Raw genomic sequence first — 15,860 nt, 5'->3', positions numbered from 1 at the left:
AATAACTACTATATCACGAAAGCCGTGTAAGGTTTACATCACACTTCAGAGTAATACATTCGGAAATTATAAAAAATCCGAAAACAACATTTTTAAGGTATTATAGATATTAATCTGTAGAATACTAAAACAAAAATAAAAACTGTAGTTTAAAATAAATACGATGTTATTACGTTTTATTCACTTATACGCAATTTCCTTTCAAAAATGCTAATTGTTATCAATTTTTTTGATTTAATAAAAACTATTTGTATATTATAATTCTAGTTTTATTGTGTATGTTAGTGGATACCACAATAAAATACCTTTCCATTTAAAAAAAAATGTATGATGAAATTGAAAAAGTTAGACCACTCTTTAATGGGTTTTTTCATAATTTAAGTACTTAAGGTAGGCGTATACTGTTATAAGTTATACTTCTATTATGACGTCAGCCACTTACTTCCCACAGGACACATTGTATTTGTATAGAGACTTAAAGTACTGTATAGAAGGCTAGGCATTTGATGTTTTCGGAGACTACTCTTCTCCAGATATCAGAATATCAGAGACTATCTGCCATTGCGTCAATGTGGGCTAATATACTACATAATTATTACTTTATGAAACTAGTCTTTTCAATTTATCATATAGTCGGTGATATAATTATAACATTTATGTTGTGTTGGCTGTGGTGGGGAGGAAATTTAGTACTAAAAAAAATGTTTTACCCCCCCCCCCCCCACCCCCCGTTAAAACGCCCATAAGCACTTCTAAAGTTCTAACCAATGTATTTCAAATTACAGTTGTTCAAATAAACATTTGTTTTAAATTTGAAAAATATATTGTGTTATAAAAATCCAATGGTACAAATGCAATTTGGAATAAATATAGTTTGGAACAATAGGCAGCGCAATTGGCAATTATAGTGACCATAGACAAAGTGGATTTATATTTTAAACCATAGAATCTAATTTCTATAGCATTAGTATAGCATACTAATTAGACCTCTGCCTGCTATAATAGATACTTTTATCCATGGTAGTATATTACATATTATATATATGCTCGTACATAGTAGCGTATCTATACGGGGGGCATATGGGGTCATATCACTTATATCCCCCCGGAGACCAAATTTTGTACACAATACAACATGTATATAATAATATGAATATAACATGTGTACACTGAATGTCTATTAAAAATTGGATATCCCCCCTTGAAAAAATCCTAGATACGCTACAACTGCCTGACCGTGATTTGCGTAGTGCGTAATGCGTAGTCACAACGGCACTACAGCAACTAGCAAGTAGCAACAGCATACTCCACTACCCCAGTAGACCAATCACCAAGTTGCACACCCCGTGTACTTGTAACTACCAACTGGCGATCATCTCCTCGTCAACAGTCATCATTTTGCGAACTCGTAACTGCTGCAGTCTGCAAGCAACAAGTTCACAATCCAGTATCTACAACTGGGGTCTGGGGACTATAATCACAGAATAATATTGTTGTCTGTTATCACTGTTATCAGTATCACGTCGTCGTCCTAATGAGTAATGGTTGGTGACGGTGACGGCATGTTCCTTAATGCCCTATGGTAATATTGGTTATTATTATATTATTAAATTCAGTTCATATACCTAGTACAGTTGTAACTTGTATAGTTGTATGATATAAGCACACCAAAAAGATTAATTAATTATTGTTACAATGTTGCTAGTCGTTAGACATAACACGTAAGGTAATAATAAGTTTCAGCAGGACTATGAATTACAACAGTGTGGTAGAGTCTAAACTCTAAAGACCGTAATTTGAAGTTTTATTGTTTTTCCTCTATAATTATTACTTGTTTTTTTACAAATAACGTACGGGCACGTTAGGCTTATATTCGTTTAATATCTACGTTTTCATTTTTATCCTCGGTGTATTAATGTTCGTATTTGATATATTTTCTGTATTACAGTACCTAGTTTGATAACGTATGACAAGTAACGTGACCAATTGCTACAGCTTGTACGAGATGATCAGGATCGAACTCAATATAACGGGTTTTTTTCTACAAACTGTTAAATAAACAATCAGTGCTGCTACTAACTATGCGCTGGGCTTAGTCATTGTTTGACTTAACCATCTATAAGATGTGCACGTGAACATTGTAAAGCATTATTTGTTTTTTTTTTAAATTGTAAACTTTTTGATTGTTCACTTAATCACCAAAACACATGTTGCAGATTCCTTACAAAAAATGGGTGACCCGAATTGGACGAATTCGGCTGTGCCCAGACGTCTCCCAGATAAAGTGTCGCAGTTGTATTACTCCTATGGCCTGTTCTGTGCTTCTCATCCCATCATTTCATTAACAATTTCTACTGTAATTGTTGTTTTATGCAGGTAATTGATCTACATTTCTTTTTTCAACTGTTTAATCATTCTTTATTCACAGTAATAACAAGTTAAAATAATTTGTAATTTCATAAGTACTTATTTATTTAATTTATTGTATAATTATTAATCATATTGTGTATATCACGTATTAATCATTTTTATTTATGAAATAAGTTAAACTTGGACAATATTTTTATTAAAAAAGAAAGCTAACATATTTCCAACAGATGTTGCTTTTTGTTACATTTTTAATGTTACACTTAATTTATTAAAATTTTAAACAATACCTAGGTATTTCATATAAGTAATAAATTATATTGTTTTAGCTTATCACTGTTTGGATTGCCATTGTTTAGCAATGTAGTACAATCAACCATAACACCTTCTTATAAGCCAGATAATGTAACAAATCGATTGTTTAATGGACAACCCAGTGTGTATATTCAACAAGTAACCCATTTTAAATAACCTAGTCTCATATACTGCTATTTAAATTTAAAATCTTTACTTTTAAATTATATTATTTTGTGGTTCTCTATAGATAGTTATGAGATCAATGGTAACCCCATGGTTGGATGATTTAGTTTTGTCAGACGCCTTCAGAGGCCCTTTAGCTGAATCATTTAAATTAGTTGAGATCATTAGAAACTATCAATTAGATAACAAGTACTTATTTGAAAAAAATCTCGATTATTATTTGTAAATTAAAATATGTTTTATCCATTAGAATTTCTTTGAATGATGTCTGTCTACACATAGAAAACATTAATTCTGATATAAAGACATTGCCAGAGTTCAGTTGTTTAGTTGTATCACCAACTAATCTATGGCATCAAGATTTAGAAGAGTTCCGTACTGATAGTAGCATTGAAAAAACTATTTTTACTTATCAGGTATGTATTAACTCATAGTATATTGTATAACTTATTTTATTATAGCACCTTTTGTTTTTCAGAGCCCATCTCATATAAAAATTAGTATTCCGGAATTATTATTTGGTATGCCACTTAAAGAAACCGGAATTAGAAGATATTCTGTACATCCTCGACAAAGAGTTGTCCAATTTGCTATTACAATATTTATGAAACAACTTATACCACCGTAAATCACTATTTTAATAAAATATTAATTAATATTAAAACTAGTTATTAATAGGTATACTTAAGGCATAACCTTATAAATTGAATTGAAAGATAATTTTTTTATTTTTATTATTACAATTTTAATAAAAAATTATTATGATTTCTATATGTAGTACCTAATAAGTAATAACACAAACATGTTTTAAACATAGGTACATAGAAGGATTGAAAACTCATTTGAAACAAATTTATCCTGTGCATGTTAAATCAAATCAAATTCTTTCAGACACGTCAACTTTACATATTTACTATCCTGGAGAAATAAATTATGAAACAATATTTTTTTTACTCTCGTGTTATATGCTATTATTTGGATACATTTATTACTCTATTAAAAAAATGGACATATTTGTCTCTAAGGTATAATATTTATTTATTTTACATTTTATATTATATAATTTAAATCAAACTATTTTTATATTCTAGGTTGGAATTAGTTTTGGAGCTGTTTTCACGGTTGTATCTACTCTTTTAACAACTATGGGGCTTTGTTTTTTATTTGGATTAGATTTTACTATAAATATTCAAAGTCAAATGGTAATTTTATTTATATTTTTATATTTATATTATTTTCTTTACAATATTAATTTTATATGACTATTTAGGTATTTCCTTATTTAGTGATTGTGGTTGGTCTAGAAAATATGTTGATCATAATAAAATCAGTGGGTTCGACAGCACCAAATTTAGATGTAAAAATAAGAATGGCCCAAGGTTTAAGTAATGAAGGATGGGCCATAACTCAAAATCTTTTAATTGAAGTTACTATTTTAACTGGTGGATTATTGACTTTTGTTTCATCAATTCAAGTAATGTGATTTTATATTTAAACATTTTCATTTTATATCTAATTTTGAATCAAATTTTTAGGAATTTTGTATATTTGCCATAGTGGGATTGTTATGTGACTACTTTTTTCAAATGTTCTTTTTTCTTGCACTCATATCATTAAATATGAAATCAGTAGAAGATTCTACTTATCAAAAAACATATTATCCGTTTTCATTTGCTAATTTGGCCAATAAAATGCAAAAGTCTAATCCTCCAGCATTAAAACATTCAAGTCGTAGTGGTGTGATGTTAAAATCTGCTTCTCATCCACGCTTGAATGGTTTGCAGATAATGGCTTCTTTAGAAGATCCCAGACGCAGACCAATATCTAAACGTTTGAGATTCCTATATCTTTGGGCAGCTACAAGAATTGTTCAGCGAGTATTAATGATGGTTATGGTATTTTGGATATCTGGTATTATATATAATACAGAAACTGTGCAAGAGTTTTTTGATCTAAGAAAATCTGTAACTATTGAGGAACCATATATTCAAGAACGATCTAATATACATTTTCCTCTTGCATGGGAAGAGGGTCGGCGAGCTGTTATAATTGAAAACAAAGCTAGATTTACTGTAAAACAAGAACATCAGTCTAACAAAAAGGTGTTTTATTAATTAATAAATAATGATCATTACATTAGGTAATATGTCTTATAACTAATTTTATGATTTTTATGTAAGGCTAATCAATCTCAAGAAAATGATTTACCATACTATGTGCAACTTCTAAATGCAGAAAAATGGCCTCATTGGCCTAGACTCTCTTGGTATAACTGGCAATTTTTATTAGGCATGTATAACATGAGTATTGCTGGATCCTATGTGTCTGTATTACAACCTATACATGTCGCTCATTCTGTGAAACCAGAGGAAGCAATGTCATTGCGTGGATCTCTAAACGATGCGGATAAATCATTTCCATCCCATTGGAAGTCATTTGCTGCTGCTCTTGACCCTTTTGATTTTGTTGGTATGTTCATAATATTACAACTGTTTAGATTAAAAATAGTTGTTGCTAAATATACATTATAATTTATTTTAGATACTCATATAGTAGCGCCACTAGAAAGTAGAAAAGACATCAATGTTATTGATAAATCATCTGAACCTTTTATACCTACTTCACCGTCAGAATTAATATTAATTGCCGTTCTATGTTTAATTAGCATATTAGTGCTAGTCTATACATTGATAATGTTGTATCGATGTGTCTGTAGTCGTAACTATGCTGAATGGAGAGCTGGATGGAGCCATGATGTGAGTTATATACAGCATGACTCTGGTATACAAGTATGTATAGTTTATAATATAGTTTAATTTCACATTATTTAAGTTTTGTAGATTTAAATTCTTATTCAGGTTATATTAGAAGCAGTTCCAATTGAATTTAAAGGGCACACACAATCAATTGAATGTATTGCTACCTATGGAAATATTATTGTTAGTACATGCCTTGCTGGTTGTATTAATGTTTGGAATGCATTAACTGGTGAATTGATTAGTACCATTGATAGGTAAATTTCGTAAAAACAGCTAGGCAATTTTATCTTTTTTTTTATACTAATATTTTTTGATTTTATTTTAATGAAAACTAACTAAGTCAACTCATTGATTTTTATAGAAAATTCAGAAGTATAAATTGACATGAAATATTTTATTGGTAGGATAGGAACACTGATATTGAACTAAAATCATTTGAACTTAAGACATAAACTTATTCATTAATTCTCATAAGTCATAACATTCTTTAAAAATATAATACGTAAAGGAATAATTAGTTATTAAATGTATTATAAAATGCCTTAAAACAAAATTATTAAACCAGGGCTGGATTTAGGGAGAGGGGTGCTGGAAGTGCTGCCCAGGGGTCCTAGAGTTTTGTAATACTAATTATTTAACTGTAAAATACAAAAAAATGTATTTAATTTATATTTATACATATTAAACCATTGTCTTATTTGATTATGGAGCCGTATTAGCTAATAATATAAATATCCTTTTATTAAATTTAAAAAAAAAAGTAGTAATATGGAAGTTTATTTTTTCATTTCAATTTACATTTTTAACAAACAAATAATAGTAATAGTTACTTTTGTATTACACATAGTACGTAATATCTGTTAAATAAAAATAAAATAATGAGTGATGCACTGGGGTTTAAGTAGGTATAAAACAAGGTTTTGCGACCTCCATCGTCAATCGTAATACTATTACCGAATGTGTTTCTAAGTAAACATTTATGGATCGGGAATTATATTTCAAAATTGTAACTTAATGGTCAACGAAAAACTTAGATTTGTTTACTATTAAACGTACAAAATATACAAGTTTTAGTATAGACTATAGTTGCTGCTTATTATTAAGGGAATAAGGTAATCATTTTCCACAAGTATGATATTACTTACCCAATTTGATTGATTTATAATTTATTTAGTAAAATACTAAAATTAGTAAGTAGCTAGTACATACCAACAGTAGCGTATTTAGGTTTTTATCTTGGGGGGTAAGTCCAGTAGCCCCACCTTAAAAGTTGGAAACCTTAAGTTGGGACTACAAAAACTTTTGCATATTATATACAACCTAAGGAGGGATTGATCCTCCCCCGTAAACACGTAGCTGCGTACTACACTATACAGACAATAATAAATCTTATTTAATTATCAAAAGTTATGATAACCAGATTATTTATTTGGGGCTCCTCCATAATATATTATTCCCTAAATCTGGCTCTGGATTAAATCTGAAATTTTTGAACTGGTTATTGTAACACTTTAATGCAAGGGTCACCAATTAATACCTTTGGCGGTTCACATTAAGAATTTCGAAGGAAATGTACATATTTAACAAAACAAAGTTAATTCAAAATCAAAAAATAAAATGAAAACCTAATTTAGTTAACATAAAAAATAATAAATTAAGGAATAAATTTGTTGTTTGCGGGCTAAATAAAATTTGTCCATGAGTCGCATACCGCCTGGGAGCCGCCATTTGATAACCTCTGTTTTAAAGTATACATTTTAACTATGATATTATTTACTGTTAAAACGAGACAAATATATTTTCATATTAGTTTATTTTTGTTTAAGGTCTAATCTGAACAATGCTAGTGATGAAGATACAGAAGAATTAAATTTGTCTGAAGACTTCTCAAATGATTTTAAGAACTCTATTTCTGATTCTAATTCTATGTCTAATTATGGTTTTTTAGAGTCTTTTAAAAATATGGAACAGTAAGACTTCATTTTTTTTTTTAGTAAAATGAATTATAATACATATCTAACAAACTGTCTTTAGGTTATGTGCAAGGTGTAAAAATGTGATTTCTATTGAAAACACTAATTATGATATGCCAAGCCAAGATAAGAACAAAGCAAAACGTACTATTAATTCAGACCAAAATGAACGGGAAAATCGATCCAAAAAGATTTCTGAAAATGAGATCTGTGTCAATTCCCAGATATGGTGTGTTGATTGTAATGAAAATGTTGTTGTTCTGGGGTGTGCTGATGGTTCATTGCAATTTTGGGATATGTACAAAGGGATACTTAAAGTATGACATTAAATGTAAAATTATTGAATAAATTTTTTTATTTAAAAATAATAACTTTAGTGTATGTGGCAAGGAGACATAAATGATGGATTTACAGCAATTAAACTGATCAATAAATATGTAGTTGCTGTAAGGTTGAATGGGTCTCTAGAATTCTTCAAGCTTGATATTTTTAGTGAATCAACCTTGAGAGAATCTATAGAAAAACCTAAAACTAATTTCTCGCTTAGAAGTAAATATAATATATGTATAATATATAAATATATCAGAATAAATAATTTTGTTTGTTTTAAATGAATTTATTATAATTAAACAATATTTATTTATTACTGTAGAACATGTACGAACAAGGAGTATAGGTTCATCTCTTCACACTTTAAAATCATCTAACGATACTGTACGTTGTCTTCATATAGAAGCTTTAAAGGCACATAATCAACCAGTTACTGTTCTTGAAACTAATGGCGCTTACATTGTTACTGGTAGCCAAGATCACATGCTTAAGGTTGGTATAACCCATGATAAGATGTTAAAATATGTTATTATTTATTTATGTTAAAGGCGCACAGAACACAAAAAATAAGTTTTTTCAATTTAATCTAAGAATCGTTTTAACGTCTACATAACTTTTATACTTGCATTATTCATTAAGCAATAGAGAATTGAAAAAAAGATGAGTGACGTCATAACGACTGTAATCTTATATGTGTAAAATTTGCTCGCTTGACACAATAATTTACTTACCTTTTAAGTTATAAGTATATTTTCTAATTTTTGCTGTACATATTTGATGTGTCTATGCACTAAAGAAATTGGTGGAACCAGAATTTTTCTAAAAAGTTTTTTTTGAAATATTTATAATCTTATAAAAGTTTTTGTTACGTATGCCTCCGTAACTGCTGTAGTCACTTGTTGCAACACAACATGGTACAACCAGTTATTATCTTTTAGTATTGATTTTAGGTTTCTGTTCAATGATTAATCATTAATGATATAAAATAACCCCTCATTGACAGTTACTATTTATATTTTTTCTGCCGTAATATAGTGGATTTTTAATAATTGACTTACGCTCAATGTTCAGTTCTTAAAACTTAAAAGGGACTAACTTTAATATTTGTCATAAGAAAAATATATAGTCCTGTATACAACTTCTCAAGTTGTAGATGCTTAATGCCTTTATATCTTAAACAGTATATAATTTTTATAAATTTAGCAAAGAAGAGTCGAATTCATATAATTTTTGAACTATGCACTAGATTTTATCGGTTTGCGATCATTCCCATTGAACCATAACAATTTGTTCTTGATAAAAACAAAGATATTGAGGTAGTTTACCAATAAGCACCATAAAAACGACAATCTTCAAATGAACTAAATCAGACAAAAAAACACTGATTTTGCAATCTTTTCACAATACAAAACTACAAAAGTTGAAAAAAAAATCCGTCCAGTATAGTAACAATATTCCAAATAAGGTTATAAAATTTGTGTTATTAATTATTGTACATCTCACATGTGTACCTAATGTTAATACCAATATAGCTAAAAGTACCAAATACTACTCATTCTCTAGATATTGATGAATTATGATAATAATTGTTATATGATAATAACTATAAATACTGAAAATCTTAAATTGTTTTTTAAAAAATTTGAATAAAACTCAGATGAACATTGGACTACTTGGATTTCCAGATATTTTTGGTTGAAGAAATGTAGATTCCCAATCTAAAATGTTTTCCCAGTTCGTCCCCGAACTTATCAACAACTAATTAATATTTTATGTTAATTATTTACGTGTTGTAGGTATTTAGAATTGAAGATAGACAATTACTATACACCTTACATGGCCATTATGGGCCAATAACGTGTTTATTTATTGATCAAGTAAATCCTCACATGGCTGCATCTGGTAGTCAAGATGGAATGTTATGTGTATGGGATTTAGTTACTGGTTTGTAAATAATACTTTTTATCATACAAATTAAATAATATTTAATAATATAATTGATATGTATTTTGAATTATTAGTAATTACTAATTAGTATATTTAATTTCTAGGTACATGCATGTATACAGTTCAAAGTCATGATGGAGGAGTTTTAGGTATAACATGTTCAGCTAGTTATGTTATTAGCATTGGTCAAGATGATAAAATTTGTGTGTGGGATAGGTTTCATGGTCACCAACTTAATAGTATTCAAATTGTGAGATATTTTATTTTTGACAATGCATTGAGTTTTATTTTCATCATTCTTTTTTTATATATAGAGCAATGTCTACTGCTATAATTTGGCGATGTTAACACATAATTTGCTTATTACTTCTAAACAGGTAGTTTTTTAATGTGATTTTTAAAAAGTTGACCATTTTATGCAAATAACATTGTCTTTATGATTTCAGGGTTCTATAGTTATTATGGATGTGCAAACTGGAGAACCAGTAAAAGTGTTTAGCTTAGGAGACTCTGATTGTAATGTTGTTACTCAATTGTTAACACTATCGGACAGTATTGTATGTGATTATGGCACAGAGTTACGTGTCGTACGATTTCCAATGGTAGCTACCAAAGAAGATTAAATTATATCAATGACAAAGAGAAAGACATGAATATTAATTTAGTTTCCAATTTTTTTTTTCTTCAAAAATAATTATATTTTTATAATGTGTTGTTGATCTCAAAAATTATATTGAATAAAAAAAAATGAATATTGTTATAACTTATAAGAATTTTTTTATATACTACATTCTTTGTTAGTGTATAATATCCAAGATTTTGAAGAAAAAAAATCTATATAAATCAAAGTGTAATGTCTTTTTATGTACCGACTTGTATCAAGATACGGGTCGGAACATTATGCTTGTTTAAATTTGTATAGGATGGCCAATAACCATACTATAGTATTATATATAGTGCATGTTGTTTTTATTATTGCATACAATTGTAGTATAATGTAGGACGTAGGTATCATGTATGGGTTGGTTTAGATATAGGCTGGATCGGTTCAGTTGTCTCTGAATCATACGTGATAATAGCTTTCTCAATAATTGCACCCTACTTATGTAGTTTAAATCTACTTGCGTAGTTGTCATACAACTGGCATTGGTATTACTACAAGATAAAAATTTTAAATTATAATTTTGGTTGCATAATTAACTATCTTATTATTAGACTAGCTAGGTATGAACAAAAATATAAACTATAGCGAAAATCTGGTCAACTCAGAATAGAAATTGTTTATCATCGTCGTATATCGATATCATGTCATCTATATCTTAGTATTTGTCGTGTTAAGAGCAGGGCTTCAAAATGTTATTTATAACGAAAAATAATAAAAATAAAATAAAGGGAAATAATCTAATCTCGTTTAACCCGACAGAGCGTTTTACTATATTATAAAAAATATAATATGATATATTTTGACATTATGATATTATACAGTACAAATTTGCATTTAAGCAATCAACAGCACTTAGCCGTGCCTGTTTTTTCTACTTTCGTCAATTCCAAGAATCAAGAAATACCAAAAACGAGTATGACATTTAAATAAGTGCATATTGGCCAAACAGCTACTAATAAAACTCAAGGACGGGATGGCAACATCAACACCTGCGTCGGTGCCCTTTTGATCCACCTCCTAGTCTTTACCGTGTGCCCGTGTATATCTATAAGCTAGGGGAGATTCTGTATATATACGGGACTCTGTCCATAGCTAAATTAGAATTAGTCTAACTCACACACTTGTAGGACTTAGTTGGTCGTGGAGCAAGACCTCCACATCGCCGCCAGCCTAAGTCCATTCCCAGTATTATTAAATAGTGTTACTAATTTCTTGAGCTGAGTGTTTTCGCTCTGTCCACAAATGTATCTAACTTTAAACATAATAAACATAAATTACTTTATATTATTTCAAAACTGTGTCTAAGTGTCACTCTTGACTTAGTTAAACCTCTCCTTCGTATCTACCTGATCAACGTCACCCATACGAACCATCTGCCGACGTCGAACTCAATTTAATAAACGATAGTGAGGGATCACTACAATTTCAATAAGATACAAAACTAAAAACTGCACTGGTTTAATGTACCTACAACCTACCTATACCTACTAAATACTTATAGAACATGAACATTATTATGCCATTTCAAGTTGTATTATTGTTATAAATATTTTGTTTTAATAAAATTTATTATTTCACAGTATTTGACACCTAAACTAACACTAACTTGCCAGTTATAGTCAGGGTGTGGCAAAGGGGGCATTTTCCCCTCTCCCCACAACCACCGTAATTTTCCCTTGTTTAACACTGTGTTATAGCAATTTTGGAACTTTTTGTACTTTTGCAGATTAGGTCACTGTAATGGATGGTGTTAAATTTGAATTCAATGATATAATATGATAATATTCTTGTATAAGAAATACGATTCTCAGCGAAAACGGGTCAGTCAGCCTATGATATCACCAAGTATATTTGATGATATTATTGTGAATAAAGTACTTCATATATAACCTATTTACGTGGACCCTAGTTTTCAATTTTCAATCCTTAGCTATAAAAGTTGAACATTTTATAAATTTTTAACTACAAAATAATTATTAAATTATAAGTTTGATAAATTTTGTCAACATTTGAACTTTAAATGCTTATAAAAAAAAATTGTGCCTATGTATTTTTAATATTTTTTAACTGCTATAAGAACGATGTATCAGGAGCCTTATATTAATTATTAATTTTCACCCTTTTTTACCCAACAAATACAATTTTATTGAAATTTATAAAAAAAAAACTAAAAAAATTGAAAACTGACAATGTCCGTAAACAACTCAAAAACAATCAAATTATTTTCAAAAATTTATCGTGTATAGAAAATGCTAATATAAACATTCAGTGACATTTTAAAGTATCTACAGTCATACGTTTTTTAATTACAACAAAATAAGAAAATCGTTCCACGAGAAATCGAGTGAATATCAAATGTTGTAAAAATATAAATTTCAAACGCTCATAAAAATTTAATTTGTTTTTCTTGTAGATATTTTTTTTTTGATAAAGGTAGACAAACTTATGGATAATCTTGTATTACATTTTTGAATCTTAGTTTAAAAAAGAAAAATTTTTATGAATTCTCAACTCAAAATAATTTGCTAATTTTCGTGAATTTTCCGTATTTTGCCAAGATTTGAACTTTAAATGCTTATAAATAAAAACTGTGACTAAGGATTTTTAATTTTTTTCATTTGCCTTTGAAACAATAACCTAGAAGCCTTCTATTAAATGTTCAAGCTTTTTTACCCAACAAATAAAATGTTATTGATATTTATAGAAAAAAAACTAAACAAAATTGGAAACAAAAAATGTCCGTAAACAGCTCAAAATATTTGGAAAATGTTATGGTCTATAGAAAATGCTAATATAAACATTCAGTCAAAATGTCATGTACCTACGGTGGTTTGTTTTAGAGTAGCACCAAAAACCATAATCGATTTTCTCAAAAACAGATTTTGCGTAAAAATTCCCGTTTATCCTTAATTTTTCTTTTGTTTTTCACGTCGCTTTTGAAAGCTACTGGGAAACTTTTGACCCCCCAAAGTACCAGCTATAGATTATAATCTATAGATTCACTTTCCTATCAGAAAAGTTACCGTTGAAGAAAATCCAAACACTTTTACTATCCTAAAAGGTGATGACATAACTGCAGACACAAAAAAAAATTAAAAAATTTACAAAAAACAATATTGTAAAATCAATACATTCATCGCTTCGCTCAGAATCTAAAACATTATAAAAAAATTGAACTAAAACATTTTGAATAGTTCTATGCATATATAGTCTGTTATCATACTACTAATTGTTATACTTGTTTATCATACACCCTATTATAATTTCTAAATCAGTAAACTCTTAAATTGTTATTTGTATACTAACACTATTGTGGAGTCAATACTCTGCAATTGTCATTGATTAAATAATAAATATCCACTTATATTTAAAATTGTTTATAACATAGTAAACTATTAATAGCTAGTGTCATCCTCTGTAATTACCGATTTAGAAATCAATATATACTGCTGACTGCCGAGGACTCGTTCTCGTTTTTATTATTAAAATTACAACCTAAGAAAATCTAGGAAAACAGTTTTTAACAAGTCGTATCTCGTATAATTTCTGATAGCTCTCTGTTATTAAGAAAATGCCGACTGATAGTTACGAAAAATTTAAAGGGGGATTGCCGCCGGCCATGGGTACTTCATGAATAAATAAAATACAATTATATAAAACTATGAAAATTAATGTTTTACATATTTTAAACTTTTTATTTTTGCACATTTTGATTAGGTTAGGTTAACTCTGATTAATACATAGCTAGGTAGTTATAACTTATATTGCAACTTGTAAGTATAATTTATGTTGTATAAACATAAGACGTGTAACTATATTTACTTTCAACTATTGAGGTTTTTTCACCAAACAAGTTTTGAATTTTTTTTTGTATTTGTTTACAACATTAAGTTGTTTTTCGTGTTTTAACAAAGTTTTTTTACGATTTTGACTACCACTTAGTTTTTTTTCCGGCCATAATTAAAATAATATAAAAGTATAAAACAAATATAATAATAAATAAATAATCAACATTCAACAGCGCTGAATAGTGACAACTAACAGAAATAATAGATATATAATCGTTTATCACATTGGCATCATTCACAAATACTGTGGATCGAAACGCTAAAGTTTGTTGACTTATAACAGTTATAACTATCTAGTAGGTACCTATAATAAGTATTGAGTAATAAGTAATAATTGTGTTGTAAAATAGCACGCCGATAGCAAAATACGCCGTATTGCCCGTATTATTATAAAATAACTGATGTCTATTGACATAATCACAACAAATTTGAACTGTTATTAGGTATAATAATCATTATCGATCGCTGATAGCGGGACCCGGCATTCCAACGCCGGACATTTCGCCGCCACCGATTCGCCGCCGGACGTTTCGCCGCCATCGATTCGCCGTCGGACGTTTCGCCGCCGGACATTTCGCCGCCACCGTTTCGCCGCCAGACCAAATTTCCGACCATCCCTTCGAATTTCGAATTAATAAAAAAAAAATAATTTTTATATTCTAAGTTCTAAATGGATATAGTATAATATATGAACTTTTGATTAATTAACAATGTTTAAATAATACTACCTATATGGCTATGTAATGTTTTTTTCATGTAAATAAAGAAATATTTTAACACAGACTTTAAACGACTACATTAACAATAGAGTACAAATTTGACAGTTTTATTTTATATATTATTACTGTTAATGTAAATTTTGAAAACAAGTAATAATAATGGTTGGGATTTATATACATAATTTCAAATTAACTCTGTGAACACCTAATTTATCCAAAAGGTCTTATTTGTTAACTATAATAAACAAAAACAATAAATGAATAAATATAAGTCTAGTAAATATATTTAACTTATAAGTGTAACATAAGTACATAACCTTATCGATATATACACTATATTATATTCTGTATTCTGGAACACAGTATCTATAGTTAAATTATTATTTAAATCTATAAGTTTTTTTTATCTCAATTAGACGTAAATTATGTGTTCAAAACTTAAATTTTTCAACAAAAAAAATTGGCGGGAAATTTTTTTTTGCTTATTTCTCAAACTTAAGATCGAGTTACGGCTTTTTTGAGAAAATAAATTTGATCTAGAGGGGTCACTGCATTGAACCTAGATGACTTCAAGACGATACAACCCATATTGAAGGAACTAGTACTTCAACATTTACATCCAATTGTGTGTTATTAGCAGATATTATTTTCATTATATATTATTTATATTATTATTATTTATATATTAGTTATATATTGTATACCTATAATCATAACTTATTGAGCAAATCACTACCTAATAAATAATAAGGTACATGTTATGAGTTTATTAG

General features: G+C 28.7%; 1 protein-coding gene across 3 annotated transcripts; it reads left to right on the top strand.

The window, feature by feature from the left end:
• Positions 1–1,266: 1,266 nt before the first annotated feature.
• LOC132946902 (sterol regulatory element-binding protein cleavage-activating protein) lies at positions 1,267–10,637 on the top strand. Of its 3 annotated transcripts, none has more exons than XM_061017018.1 (22): positions 1,267–1,582; positions 1,949–2,140; positions 2,217–2,376; positions 2,697–2,820; positions 2,912–3,036; positions 3,098–3,263; positions 3,326–3,471; positions 3,665–3,872; positions 3,939–4,049; positions 4,118–4,321; positions 4,383–4,949; positions 5,028–5,316; positions 5,389–5,636; positions 5,706–5,860; positions 7,433–7,576; positions 7,641–7,896; positions 7,957–8,128; positions 8,232–8,401; positions 9,706–9,853; positions 9,961–10,106; positions 10,171–10,233; positions 10,303–10,637. In XM_061017018.1, exons 3-22 carry the CDS (start codon positions 2,231–2,233, stop codon positions 10,477–10,479), a joined length of 3,765 nt encoding a protein of 1,254 aa, XP_060873001.1. In that variant the 5' UTR covers positions 1,267–1,582; positions 1,949–2,140; positions 2,217–2,230; the 3' UTR covers positions 10,480–10,637. The 3 variants fall into 3 exon arrangements, with proteins under 3 accessions (XP_060873001.1, XP_060873000.1, XP_060873002.1); XM_061017017.1 differs by lacking the exon at positions 1,267–1,582 and adding an exon at positions 1,589–1,726; XM_061017019.1 differs by lacking the exons at positions 1,267–1,582; positions 1,949–2,140 and having other exon boundaries at positions 2,237–2,376; positions 2,697–2,803.
• Positions 10,638–15,860: the final 5,223 nt, after the last annotated feature.

This window comes from Metopolophium dirhodum, chromosome 6, assembly GCF_019925205.1.
Source record: "Metopolophium dirhodum isolate CAU chromosome 6, ASM1992520v1, whole genome shotgun sequence".
NCBI classification, from domain to species: Eukaryota; Metazoa; Arthropoda; class Insecta; order Hemiptera; family Aphididae; genus Metopolophium; species Metopolophium dirhodum.
Note: the sequence above shows the minus strand (reverse complement) of the source record. Positions and strands in the feature narration are given on the sequence as shown.